Source organism: Rhyacophila brunnea, unplaced genomic scaffold (genome assembly GCF_057557595.1).
Source record: "Rhyacophila brunnea isolate RB1 unplaced genomic scaffold, BYU_Rbru_1.0 scaffold_13, whole genome shotgun sequence".
NCBI classification, from domain to species: Eukaryota; Metazoa; Arthropoda; class Insecta; order Trichoptera; family Rhyacophilidae; genus Rhyacophila; species Rhyacophila brunnea.
The window spans coordinates 7,502,121-7,517,612 of record NW_028232785.1 but is presented as its reverse complement, the minus strand read 5'-3'; the positions used below and the strand labels follow the sequence as shown (position 1 = coordinate 7,517,612).

Below are 15,492 nucleotides of genomic sequence, written 5' to 3'. Positions count from 1 at the left end.
GTTTCAAAATGTTCGCGACCGTAGAGACGCGACATGCTAGTCTCCCAATCTCAAGGAGTCCGACAAGGTGATACAATCTCACCAAAGCTATTTACAGCTACCCGTAAACACTTATTCAGACAACTTGACTGGAATGATAAAGGGATTCCCATAAATGGATGACATATGTATTGACCTACTAATTTTCTCGCAAGGCTCAGAAGACCTCCAAAACAGAATGTAGGAACTCGCTGAAGTAAGCAACAAAGTGGGGTTGAAAATAAATGTAATAAAGACGAAAGTCATGTTCAACTGCTTTGAGGGCCAAAGAGAGATTCTCATAAATGGCACTCAGTTCGAACAGATGAAAAACTACATCTTTCTGGGACAAGTGTCTATAGATGGATGTACATTTGATGAAATTGTTCGCAGAGTAAAGGTGGGCTGCAGTGATTTTGGCCGCTTGAATAATGTATTAAAAAATGACCTCCCACTGTGCCTAAAGCGCAAAGTGTTCAACCAGTGTGTGCTTCCCGTAATCACATATGCGTGTGAAACATGGACTTTAAATAAAAGAGAAATCCAGAAACTTAGAGTAGCACAGCGTGGTATGGAGAGGTGCATGCTGGGCATAACACGAAAGGACAAAAATCTGCATGATTTGATAAGAAAACAGACAAGGGTTTGCGATGTTATAGAGTTCGCAAAAAACCTCGAATGAAAATGCGCTGGACACATAATATTTCGAAGAAGGGACAATCGCAGGACAAATCTATTCATCCAGTTGCACCCAAGAGGTACAAAACATCCGCAAGGTAGACCTAGAGGCCGCTGGATCGATGAGATGATTAAGTTCTGCGGAAGTACAATGGCAACGCAACGCACAGAACCAGTGACGTCCCTGGACAAAATGCCGCCATATTTTTTTATACAGTACTTTTTACCATCCTTTCATGACTCCAAATATCTAAGAAATGTGTTGTATGGATTCGTTACTAACAAGATATATACCTACCAAATCTAATTTAAATGCCATCTCTGTTCCAATAGGCTATATTGCGAGTCTACGGTTTCAGGTAAGTGTCTACATTTAAAAATACACTTGACAACTTCCAAAAGTCGCGAGTGACAGGCAAACATATTTGGATAAATTTTAAATTAGGTGTGCACGTGTCATTGCTGTTCACCAAGAACGTGGCGTCCAAGGACGACGGAAGTAAACTAGACGGAAGTAGACTAGCGAAAAAATGTATTAATTAGGTAGGTACCTAATTAATACATTTTGTTTCCAGTCAGTGAGCTGATTTGTGTAATGGAAAGATATTTCCTGTGTTACTAAGTTTAGGTAGCTAACCTAATACCTAGTGATTCTCCTCGATTTGCCGCCCTTTGGGTAACTGCCGCCCCCAAGCGACGCTCAACTGCCTACCCTCACGGGACGTTACTGCACAGAACCGAGGGAAGTGGAATCAGCCTGTAGAGGCCTTCATCCAGCAGTGGATAGATTCAGGATGATGATGAAATAAAATCTGACAGAATGTATCATTCTATCAATTAAAAAAAAATGTGTTTACTGGATAATGCTATTGATTTTTATGATTCTATCAATACCCGAAATATAAAGATGACAAAGTTATATTATCATAATGTGAACTGAAATATTTACAGTTTAATGAGTGTTAAGATAATACTTACAAGATAAAAAGAACTTTTTATATACCAGTTTTTAAATTTTCTGTTGAATCATATAAACTTGACAATTCTATGTATTCAAATACTTTTTTTATTGTTTTTTGATGAATTATCCCATCAACTTGAAAGAAAATGATCAAATGCGTAATAAGTAAAGCAATTATAAGAAGTTTTCAAACATTTATTAATTGAATAACATATACGAGATTTTTACATTTACATTTTAACATTGTCTCATGGTTTACCAGAGCCACCATGGTTTCCAATTTTTTTTTTTTGAGTGCCCGTCAACCGCGTGGAGGTGAGGCTTGGCATATTGAGCATAATAGGCTAAGCGTAGTGTAAACTACAAAATGTCATTTTAACATTTCATATTGATTTCCATAGTAACGCACGTAGATATTAATAATTTTGTTGCTAGGACCCCCTTAGCGACCAATAATAGTGTTTTACTTTTTACGGTTTTTTTTCCGAAATAACTTTCCATACAAAACAGAATTAACTGAAAATGAATTCAATTCTTCTTAAAGATGGCTAAAAGTATTAAAAGAATGCATTTTCATGTATATTATAAAAGTTTCAAATGTCTAGCTAGTCGGGAAGTTAGTTAAAAATCGATTGCAAGCTTTTTACTGGACAAACAACCACCGGACAAACAAGAATACGAGCTAATAAAAACGTTGTAAAAATATAATATTATCTGATTACTCACCCATATTTTTATATATCCGTCAATTATTATTGATCTATTCACTTGTTCTTACATATACATATTTAGGTATATATCACAACCACAAATATTAATTCATAATTATAATATACTCGTACACTAATTTATTGTTCGGTTTACATTTTTTTTTATAATCTTAAAGTATATTATTATTAGATAAACAGTTTTTTAAGTGTTTTTAGGAAGATGCTTTACAAGTTTTATTAGAGTAGGTATATTAATAGAGTAAATTGAGATACTTGAACCATGGTCCCCACAAGGGGGGGGGGGGGGCTGACAGGGCTCTAGCCTGGGGGCCCGGGCTTAGAGGGGGCCCGGCGTGGTAAGCCGACCAGTTAAATGAGAAAACACACACCAAAATTTGCTCTAATAGTAAAAAAAGTCACCTGCGGCGCTATTAACGTTTAAAAATATATGTCTGCGCGATGTAATGATTGATACAATTAAATGATAATTCACGCGTAGAATTTTGTTTTATAATTATTATGTTATGTATCTTTCCTGACTGGCGAATATATGGCGAAGGGTTCCATGTTACTTGGGTATCACAAAATGAGTTCGCGGTTAGTGCTTCATAATTTGCTGAATGCCGACAACTCAATAAATCAACTGGATTTATTTAAAAATCGATAAAAATACGTGGAATATCCTTGGTGAACACTACTGTAAAAAAGCACACTGCCCTTAACCTTAGCGATATGTAGGGGGGCCCGCCATAGTTCCTGGCCTGGGGCCCGCTTTAGGATGTGGGGGCCATGACTTCAACCATTGTTTGCCAGCATTCTAAAGTCGGGTACTCATTAGCGAGCGTAACTGTAACTGTTTCAGATACTGTAACCAAATCTAGATGCAAAATAATTATTTATTAGGCTTTCGAACTACTTATTTGGCTCCATACTGGTTACTGTATCTGTAACAGTCGCAGTTGCAGCTTGCTGATGAGTACCCGGCTTAATGTATCACTTAATATCAACTTAAATATCATTATGTCGTATTCAGGCAGTTAATTGTTTTTAACACTGTCGCCCATGACAGCGTTAACAACGAGCTATGAACTGTCGTTGAGTAACACAGTTAATGTATTGATTCTAATGGAATACATTTTGTTAAGACGTGTTAACTGTGTTAACCAGTGGCGAAGGGTGGATGTAGGCTGTTAAGATCCGAAATAAATATTGCATATTAAACTTTGTCAGTCAAACGTATTTTGTTTGCATTGAACTAAGGCTACCTACAATGTGTCGATAGTGTTTGTTAGTTTTTAAAATTCAATTAAACCCTGCCTGATGCAAGGCATATTAGATAATAGTCGAAAAATAATCGTTTATCTATAAAATATCTAAAATTATGTATGGTTTAATGCCATATATATTTAGATATTTTATAGTTTGGTATAGACAGGGGTTAATGGATTTAAAAAAAACTAACTAACACCACTCGTAATATTAAATAAGTATGACTGAAAAAGTGTGCACTGTTTTTGTCAGATCGCCCATAGCAAATCAAAACTATAATGTTTTGGTTTAGGCAGGGTTTAAACCCTGTTAAATCTCAATTAATTGAATTATTTAAAAAACTAACCAGCACCATCTGTAATTTGTATTTTTAGTTCAATGTAATCAAATATGTATGACTGAGGAAGTTTAGTGTGTCCTATTTATGTCGAATCTTAATAGCCTACCTCCACCCCTCGCCACTGGTGCTAACAATCATTGTAAATAGCTCCCTTATTTATGGGATTGCTCTGAGCGATATCCGTGTTATTTTGTAGCAATACAAATAACGGAAACGTGTTACCGTAGGTATTAACTATTTAGAATAACCCTGCTAAACCACGTGGGGGTGAAACCCGAGGAGCGCATGTTAATATCGTGCTAGATCCGCTAATCCGCTAATATACCTTGAATAGTCCTGAATAGTCCGGCCAACTGACACGTTTGGAATTTACATTCGAAAGGGCTCTGGCTAATACTTATTGACCCTCCGAAGGCCTCCTACATAATAGATATATTGTAATAATTGTTTTTTTTTTCATTTTGTATATTTGCTTTCTGATACTAAACCATTGTTATACATGCTTAATACCCCGTTTACAACTGCATGGATTTACTGCTGACAGTACGTATTATCGCGGCCCTAACAAGAAAATGCATTTGTAAACATGTATTATCCTGCAAGTTGCAAGATTGCATGCGTGAATAAAGAAGGTTCGGAAGCTTCTGAATTTGAGCTTTTAATAAATAATGCGAGTGAGTGACCCGGAGTCAGTGACACCCCTTCGGGTTAGGCAGGTCATGCGTTGCGTAGGGGCTGCTCATTATGGAGGATGGCGGATGAAGGGACAAACACAAATATTACATTATATAAGAATACAATTTACAGATGATGGTGCTGGTTAGTTTTTAAAACTCAATTAAACTCTGCCTAAGCCAAACCATGATAGTTTAGGTATGCTATGGGCGATCCAACAAAAACAGTGCAGACTTTTTCAGTCATACTTGTTTGTTTTTGTTTAATTAACCATACATATTACAGATGATGTTGGTAAGTTTTTTTAAACTCGTTAACTCCTGCCTATATCAAGACATAATCGATAAAAAAATAATATTCTTCTATCTTTAAAACAATAGATATCTAAAATTATGTATGGTTTAATGGTAGGTATAATTTTAGACATTTTTTATAGATAGACGAATATTTTTTGACCATTTCTACTATGGTTTGGATTAGGCAGGGCTTAATTGAATTTTAAAATCTAACAAACACTATTATCTACACAGATAATAGTAAAAAAACATTCGTTTATCTAGGAAATATCAGCATTAAACCATACATAATTTAAAATATTTTTTATAGATAAAATAGTATTTTCGGTTCAATGAAAACAAATACGAATGACTGGAAAAGTTTAATGTGCACTATTTATGTCGGATCTTAACAGCCTACTTCCACCCTCCGCCACTGATGTCTCCCCATTATGTAATATTATTATGTATATCAACGTTAATTCTATATTATATTATATTATAAACAAAATCTGCCAAGAGATATTAGTAGTATAATTAACATTGTTTAGTTTAGTGTGCACTATTTATGTCTGATAGCAGCCTACCTCCACCCTTCGCCAATGATATCTATAAATATATATATTTAGATTTAAGCAAGTCGTAGTACGTATAACATATTAATATAATTCAAGTGTTTCGTTAAATATATGACCTACTTATATATATAAAAAGAATATTAATTTTTGTTCTAAGTAGATTATTGCATAAATATGTTTAATTCACTGATAACTGAGTTGATAAATATGTTATATAAAAAAATGTCATATATAACTGTTGTATTAATAATAATATAAATGTAGATATATGTCACGATATACCCACAACAACTCCGCCGTCTTTTTGACGTTATTTTTCACTGAAATATATATGTCAATTTACGGAAGATATTAGTTTCGCTTTTTAGCGTGACGGTCACGATAATTTTCATCGATTTTCCCGATATATCCCGCTGATTATATGATATATGTTTACGAGAAGAGGCTTAGCATATATCACCGTGTCGGCCATCTTTTTAAAACTGCGCGCGCAATGTGTTACGTATACGAGGGAAATATTTTCCCGGCAATGTTTAGGGAAAATCACAGTGAGGCCCAAAACTTGTCACTTGTCAATTTTCTTTTCCGTTCTGTCCATGTTTATCTGTGTAAACCAGGGAACTCAGAAATAATGGGAACTGAAATACCCAACGGGTAAGGCGATAGCAGGTAACCGTCTCGAGTAAGGAAGAATCCGGGTTAAACTTACACACGTGTTAAGAATACGTTGTACGTCTAATACTGAAAACTGCTCTCGGTTTATGCATTTACGCTCATTTAATGTTGGTGTATTACACACACTATTGCACGTGCATAATGCGTGCTTAATTTTTGTAGGACACTCACACATTCAAAAACCCTGCTTCAACGTGCGGCATATTGAATATAGCCAATCGGTATTCTATTTATTATCTGTTCTGTGGTGTAAACTGTACCAATTCGTGGCGGATATGGTTACATGCATCGATGTAATAATATATCAATAGCTCCCACAAGGGGGGCTGACAGGGCTCTAGCCTGGGGTCCCGGGCTCAGGAGGGGCCCGCGGCGCTATCTTCCTTTCTTATGTGGTTGTACGGTACAACTCCATAATTTAAATGGATATTTATTAAAATATACAAAAAAACACTAAATATAGGTAACACATTAATTTTACCGCGTACCTACATTATTTGGAAAACGCTACTGTAGAGCGTCACACTGCCTTTATCCATAGCGATTGGTCGGGGGGCCCGCCAAAGATCCTAGCCTGGGGCCCGCTTCAGGATGTGGAGGCCATAAATATATCAATGGTTACTGAAGCGCACAGTTTCAAAAGCCCCTAAAACGATTTTAGGTAGTTTTGAGAACAATGAGAAAAACTTACTTACATCTATTAATAAAAAACGTTATGTATTAATTTGTTAATTCGTTACATTCTAAAGAGTATTTTGGCTTTCCATTTTATGGGTATTTGAAAAGCACATCCAACCATTTTAGCAGGTTTTGAAATTTACCCTAATTTTTGAGCATGCCTACGTATTGACGGTTTTTGGCGTTTTTTAAAGTTCAATCTTTGGCCATCATATAGGTAACAAATACATATCATATTATTATCTAACTCAAAAACTTTCAAAAACCGTTTCAGGGGGATTTGAAACTAGGCACTTCTGTAAATTGTACATATTATTACATTCCACAGTGGCACAGTACGCAGTGAGCTTTTTTATCGGAAATAGAGATAACCGTATACTCTACGGTCATTTCTAAAGCACCGAAATCAAAAAAATACGAGTTGTTCATGTAGCATTGCAGACAATAATGTTCCAAATTTATTAGATCCTAACCTAACAAATAATCCAGTATATCGACTATATTCAAAATTTGTTTGCCGCTGGCTTCCTGTAAAGCAACCAGAACCGTGTTTTATTTAGACATGAATTTTATCTCAGTACTATTTGACTCAAAGAGGTTGGACGGTCTTTAATATACGATCATATATTTCCGATACAACATTTTCACGGTGAAGTGTGTGATATAATTATGGCGAACTGCATACGTACAAATTTCGATTTTTTATACTTCTTGGAAACTCGACACTCTGCCCTGCTAAGTTTTTTTGGTTTTAGTCAAATGAGAATCCAAGTTTTAACTGTCTTTTCTTTTTTTTATGTAAACCCATTGGACTCTCATTTCACTAAACCCAAAAGTCTTTTACTTTTACTTAGCAGAGCAGCACTGCTCTCATAGGTTGATTCGGTCCTACATTTGCTGGCTTTAATAATATGCCACCCCTAAGGATCGCATGGCCTGCCTACCCCCACGAGACGTCACTGCATGTAACCCACAGAACATAATATGTTATCTATAATAAATAGAGTTCCGATAGGCAATATTCAATACACTACATTTTGATGTAGGGTTTTGAATGTGTGAGTGTCCTACGAAAATTAAGCACACAATATTATATAGACGTGCAATAGTTTATGTTGCAATCTTAAAATATACCAATAATGAATGAGCGTCAGTGCATCATCCGAGAGTAGTTGTCAGAATGATGGAAAAGCTTAGAATGACGTATACTTCACACGTGTTTAAGTTTATCCCATATTCTTCCACACTCGAGATTGATTGCCTGCACAAAACAGATAATACATATAATTCCGATATGCTGTATTCAATACAGTAAAATTTGATGGAGGATTTTGAATGTGTGAGTGTCCTACGAAAATGAACCACGCATTAATCAATATTAAATTAGCGTCAATGCATAAGCCGAGAGCAGTTATCAGTATTCGACGTATGTCGTATTCTTGACACGTGTTTAAGTTTATTCCGGATTATTCATTACTCGATATCGGTTACCTGCTACTTCTTACCCGTTAGGTATTTCAGTTCTCATTATTTCTGAGTTCCCTGCTCTAGCCCCGTTTAATACGTGAATGTCCACAAAAGAGTTTGAAATTTCTGGCGCGCGGTGTACATTACAGGGCTTAAATAGGGTATAAGTGGTTGAACAAACAAGGAAGTATTGGGCTCATTCGCTTTACCCCTCCCTCCAACGACTGGCCCCCTCAATCTAGCTCACTCTCGCCCCATTTCCTCTATCCCATTTTGTTATTTTGTTTCCCTTTCATACTTCAAAGGGCCGAAGATGAATGCCGCAAATCGGCCTATATTCCGGGCCTTTTCACCTCTCCCATCTTCTTCCTTTTCTTATTTTATATATTTGTCTGTTTTTAAAAGTATTACAGTCGAGCTCGGTTATTACGATCACGGATATAGCGAGACCTCGGATGTAACAAGGAAACATTCGATCACATTTTAGTTTATGATTTTCTCCATACATTTATTCACTTTTATAACGAGCTCCTTATTGGATATACTTCACGGAACGTAGTTATGCAGAATGTAGCCAGTCCACAATAATGTCGACCTGAGATAATGGCACTTTAGCAACAACATGATGATCAAAAATGTTTGTAAAATGCAAAATGTAAAATTGTAAATATTATTTTATTTCAAGAATATTTTTTTTGCAGCTTGGCTATTTTCAGCAGAGCGTAGAGAAAACCTTCTCGCATCTGATCTATATCATATCCCATTTTTTTTATTTTTTGTGGATTGGCTACTTTCTGTATAACTATGTCCATGTTGAGGCATGGTCTAAAAAGGTCGTGGCTAGGCGATGCGCGGATTGTGCAAATGACGCGTGCCGAACGAAATATAATTTGTCATAAAAATCCAACATGCGTCCATTTAATGTTATGTTTATTGTTATATTACTAATAATAATAGTATATTCATTGGCATATTGTTTTCTTTTTTAAGTACATACGTAAAGTTTTTTAGTCATCTTTACGCGATTTAAGAATATTTTCATCGACGCCATGACAAAACAAATCATAGTGCGCACACATCGACTGTCGGTCTCCGATTGGCGACGAGTGAGAAAATTCGTCGCACCTACTGTTGAAAATTATTTGTCGTTTCACTGAAGTACGCTCTTAATGTGTGGATCGTTTAAAAACATTTCGACCCTAAGCAATAAAATCCGACCGACAGGATGCCACCGGATTCGGATCACGTTTATGACACTAGTTGTGTAATTGTCTGTCTAAGTACCTAATTGGTGTTTTTGCCGACAACATTGAAAAAGTATTATAAGCAAAAAATTGCATGTAAAAAATCCAAGCGTACATTATAATAAACAACTTCTTTTGTATTTTATGAATACCATGCTTGTTTCGGGGAAAAATTCTAATTGTGTATTTTTGTTTGAATTGCGACTTTTTGTGTTATGTGGCCGCTCATTTAAACATACCTATTCTCTGATATACTGAGTAACGCTTATAACGAGCAAATTCAGTCGGTCCCATCTTCCTCGTAATAACCAAGTTCGACTGTATTTTTATCTGCGTTCCGCGGCTACATTGAACGAATGTACCTAAACGGTCGACAATTTGTACGAAGAAAAAATGGCATTTGAGCTGAATTGAGTTTTCATCGAGCGTCACTTTAGCGAAGTGATAATTTGTACGAATTTTAATAACACAATAAAAATGGTTACATGTTACCACATTTTACCGTAGCACAGTTCGCCGTGAGTTTTCTTATCGGAAAGAGATGTCCGTATACCAGTGGCAAAGGGTGAAGGTAGGCTGTTAAGATCCGCTATAAATAGTGCGTACTAAACTTTGTCAGTCATACGTATTTGTTTTAATTGAAATAGCACTACAATTATTTATAGACAGTCTTGGTTAGTTTTTAAAATTCAATTAAACCCTGCGAAACAAGCCATAATAAATAATAGTCAAAAAATACTCGATTATCTATAAAATATCTAAAATTATGCAATTAAATCATACACAACTTTAGATATTTTATAGATAGAATAATATTTTTTATCTATTATAGTTTGGCTTAGGTAGGGCATAATGAATTAAACAATTTAACCAACAATTTGTGTAATATGTATTCTTAATCCAGTGAAAACAAATACCTCAGTATGAACGAAAAAATGTGCACAATTTTGTCGTATCGCCCAAAGTATACCAACACTATTATGGTTTAGTTTAGGCAGGGTTTAATGATTTTTAAAAACTAACCAACACCATCTGTAAATTGTAGTCTTAGCTCAATAAAAACAAATACGTATGACTAACAAAGTTTAATGTGCACTATTTATGGCGGATCTTAACAGCCTTCGCTACTGCTGTATACTATACGGTCTCCAATTTTATTAGATTCAATTTTCATAGGCAAATTCATGATTATTTATTTTGGCAAAATTCATGAATTCAAGAATGAAAACCTAACCTAACCTAACAAATAATCCAGTATATAGGTAGGCTATTTTCAAATTTTGTTTGCTGCTGGCTTCCTGTAAAGTGTAAACTGACAAGAACCGTATTTTATTCAGACATTAATTAATTTTATGTCAGTACTATACGACCCAAAGAAGTTGGACGATCTTTAATATGCAGCCATATATTATATTTCCGCTACAACATTTAACGGTGAAGTGTAATACGGCGAACTGCATACGTACAAGTTTCCGAATACGAGTTAGGTCAGAGTTTTAACACGACGTGGATAAGAAGTTCTTGTTCGACATATAGTTTTATGGTTTAAATACCACACAGAACTTAGTCTTCTCTTATTCAATTTATCATCACCAGGTAAGTCCAAGGAATTTTGACTATGCATCTATTCAGCCATGTCTTGAAAGTCTCAACTCTTCGTGACATCTGGTTTAGCGTCCATGCCTCCATACTATAAAAAGGGATTTAAAGAACATAACAACACAAGCATGGACCCTCCAAATCAACCGCCTCGCACCACACTCGGTCTTAATCGGGCGTATCACGAGGCCCTACGTTTAGATATGAAGCATCAGCAGTGTTGTTTATGCCTGGGAATATCTCAGGAGCAGATAGCGAAGCCCGAGATCGCCACGCTCTCTGATATGGTTTGGAAGGATCTATGTTTGTGTTGACAGTTCATATCCCGGGATAATTAGGTAACTCTCGGTATCATCACACTTCACAAAAAGGTGAAAGGTGACCCTCTTAGTTACGACAATTACCGAGCATTACGCTACTCAGTGTTCCGAGAAATATATTGGCAAACATCCTCTTGATGAGAATAAGGGAACCGATAATGCACATCCGCAGGAAAAACTAGTGCCAAATCCACAACCTTTGATGTCTTCTCCAGCAGAGCCATGAGGTCCGTTGGCCTGCTGCTTTGTGGATAAGTTCGCACCGCCCCTCCCTCTGGCTGTAGGATAGGTACTGGGAGCACACGGAATTCCTCCCAAGATCATTGCCTGCATGATTATAGCGAATGGTGTGTCAAAATTCGTGATACTGTTACGGAATGGTTCGTGGTCACCACCGGAGGCAGACAGGGCAGTCTCCTTGCTCCGTTTCTCTTCATCATCCTCTTTGATTTGATACTACGCAAGTCAATACCACCTGATCGAGGCATCTTCCACAGTGAACCTATATGACCTGGAATACGCCGATGATGCTGCCCTATTCGACAACTCAATCGAGGGCATTCAAGAGATAATAATTGACAGGTTGCATGACAACTCGTCTCACGTTGATCTAAAAATCAACGCGAAGAAAACCAACGTTTTGTGTGACTGTCGATTGTACTCGGTGAAAACGAAATGCCGCCTATTCGACGCTTGCATTCTGATGGTGCGAATCATGACATCTTACGAAATCAGAGCAACTGTATACTGAGCCGACCACAACCTACAACCGACCGAGCAGCCTCTCATCATGCTCAGAGCGAATAGGTAACGTTGGACCTAGCTCGGCCACATGCTGAGGATGCCAAAAGAGAACCTCAACCTGACTTGCCTGTTCTTCAAGCCAACCGGATTCCGTTGTCCGGGAAGGCCGATAAATACTATATAAACAGTGTATACGGTGGAGCTACGGGATGCTTATATGACCTGGAACGATGCAAGAAGACTGGCGGAGCCATTTTGGTGTCCATGATATGCGGATATTATGGTCGAAGAGAAAACACAACATAGCATATTTATCACTTTTTTATTGATTGTTTAGTGATATTTTAGAATAGCCCTGCACTGTTGAAGTTTGCAATAATAACACCACGAAATCCGAGGAATTTTCATACATTTCTGAAGTTTTACCATAGTAGAATATTTTAAAGTAAAAAATTCAGATCGATGCATCTAAAAGTGCCTACGGTTTACGAAAGTCTTGGGTCTAATAACTATAAACATTATTGTACTTAATAGTGGCGAAGGGTGAAGGTAGGCTGTTAAGATCCGACATAAATAGTGCACATTATACTTTGTTAGTCATACGTATTTGTTTTGATTGAACTAAGACTACAATATTTACAGATGAAGTTGTTTAATTAAAAAAAACAATTAGACCATGCCTAACCAAACCATAATAGTTTTGGTGAGCTTTGGGTGATCGACAAAATTGTGCACACTTTTTATACACTTAAGTACTTACTTGTTTTCGTTGAATTGAGAATACATATTACACGTCATGTTGTTGGTCAGTTTTTTTTAAATTCATTAAGCCCTGTTTAACCAAACCATTATAATATATTAAAAAATCGGTGTGTGTACTTATGTACGCGCGTTAGAAGTTATAGGTACATCTTTGGCGTAACAAAACTTGTAATAACCTAGATTCTTCGACTAGCTCTTAAGTATCTTGTTAAATTACACAATCAAGAAAAAGGACCGCTTATTGGAACGCCGTTGGTTTATTTCTATACACTTTAACTTATATTACTAAATTATATAATTACGTATCGTTTTTTTTATTTTTAAAGTAACAACTGCCACTATGACGTTTAATAGTTTGTTTACGTAAGCAATTGCAAATGGCCGACAATAATAAAATCGTTTCGTAGGCAACGGAACAATTCTTCGTACATATAATAATAAATTCGCTGCCTAGGTAACGGAACAATTCAAAACTATAATATTATACAGTATAGTCGTCACGATCGCATTATCATAATGTGGCGTAAAGGCAGTGCGTTCGGCTGATAACCAAACAATCGGTAGCTCGAATCCAATCGAGTGCGATTTTTTTCGTGTGAAAAAATAAATTATGTGTTACATATTATTGTCACACGCCAAAAAATACACTCTGATCTAATTTTCCAAACGCGCCTAAAGATGTATAACTTCAAAAATTATGTCTGATTTAATGGCATTATTATAGATAATTTATAGATAGACTATTATCTAAAATGGCTATGTTTTGGCAGGGTTTATTTGAATTTTAAAAACTAGCCTAATGGTTAGGTTAGGTTAAATTCTGTAAATTATTGTAGTCTTAGTTCAATGAAAATAAATACGTATAACTGACTAAGTTCAGTGTGGACAACTTATGTCGGATCTTAACAGCCTACCTCCACCCTTCGCCACTGGTACCTAATCACTGTTTTAATTTCAAAATATTATGCTCACCCTTGGCGTTCCCGTTGTGATTGTTCTTGAACTTTCCCAGAGGCTCCATCTGAATGATCTCTAGAAGTTCCACGCCAGCCGGTGAATTCTTGGCGCCAAACTGCGGCATCTTATGTAAGATGGCGTCATCTATGCCGCGTTGTCTATGGCTCCGGTGATCCGACGTCACGCGATCTGTTGTCTATGCTTTTGCGCGCCGCCATCTTTCAACACCAGCTGTGATCACCGGATTTTAACTGTCAACTTTGTTAAACACTGTCAATTTTGTTGATTCTTGCACTTTTAACCACTGGATCTAGTATTGTATTGAAAATATCATGCCTACATAGGTAAATAGGTTAGGTATCTACTAAAATTTTGGCTCAGAGTAACACTTTATACCTATTTGGATACAGTTGATTAGTTTTTAAAAAGTTGAGAATGGAAAGGGAACCCAGAGTTTGGACAATAAAACTTTCACACGTGAAGTGAAACTATTTTCGGAGACACTGCCATTAGGAGCAGTAACGTCCCGTGCGTGCAGGCAGGTTATGCATTGCTTAGGGGCAGCACATTATAAATGGCGCCAAATGAAGGAATGAATGTGATCATTACAACTCTCATAACGCAGACTAGAGTCTGTAGACCATAAGCTGGCGTTGACGTCACGTCGTTCGCGGACGGAGAGCATTGTGCCATCGCGTTCGACTGTTGCAAGTTTTCAATGGGAGGGAGTGAAAGGGAATGCAGTGCTGAATGATGAAGCGGGGGGGGGGGAACCGCACGCCAGCTTATAGAAGACAGACTCTAGCTTCGTTAGAAAGTACCAACATCATAGTTTAGGAAAATCATAGGGGGGCCTCCAAACTTGTCAGACTTCTCCGTACCTAAAACCAACGCTGTTTAAGAGTAGGTTTAGCGAAAATATTCTAATCCTCAGTGGGTGACGTATTATGTACGTCAAATTGTTCAAGATTTTTTTGCGGTTTGTCTGTCTAAGATAACCAACAAAATGGTAGGTAGGTAGTAATTTACCTAATGAATTTTCATATAACTTAAGAATAAAATGGCATTTTAACTTTGCATAAGGGCGGCACTTTGCCTTGGGACGTCACTCATTGGCTAGAAGAGCATTCACGTTGTATGTTGCATGTTGGGTGTAACAAGGAAAGATTTCAAAATAAATCATACACAAATGGATAAGAAGCCTGTTAATAGTAGGTACACGATGTGATAGAAATCACTAAGTAGATGAAATGGCAATGTGTTGGAGATGTCGCTCGGCGAGTGAATAACCGCTGAAGAAATACCGCTGGGTAGACGAATTCATAATATTCCGTGAATGTACGTAGCAGTTAAGAATTAGGGACTGACAACAGTGGAAGGTGCTAGAGGAGGCCTTCATCCAGCAGTAGATCAACAATGATGATGATTGTGTATCTTTCAGTCGAAATAATATGACAATATGTCAACTGTCACGATTATCAATAGAAAAACAGTTGATATAACTCAATATAATATTAGGTACCTATTATTAATAATGTAAAT

The 15,492-nt window shown here is 36.7% G+C and overlaps 1 protein-coding gene across 1 annotated transcript in view; it reads right to left on the bottom strand.

Moving 5' to 3' along the window:
- Nucleotides 1-14,074, bottom strand: part of LOC147076326 (leucyl-cystinyl aminopeptidase) — a 43,515-nt gene extending 29,441 nt beyond the window's left edge. Inside the window, exons 1-2 of the mRNA XM_085940414.1 lie at nt 13,966-14,074; nt 11,685-11,930 (exon numbers count right to left, since the gene is read on the bottom strand). Coding sequence (XP_085796540.1) covers nt 11,685-11,930; nt 13,966-14,074 — 355 coding nt within the window. The remainder of the gene's footprint in view (nt 1-11,684; nt 11,931-13,965) is intronic.
- Between the last annotated feature and the right edge of the window lie 1,418 nt (nt 14,075-15,492).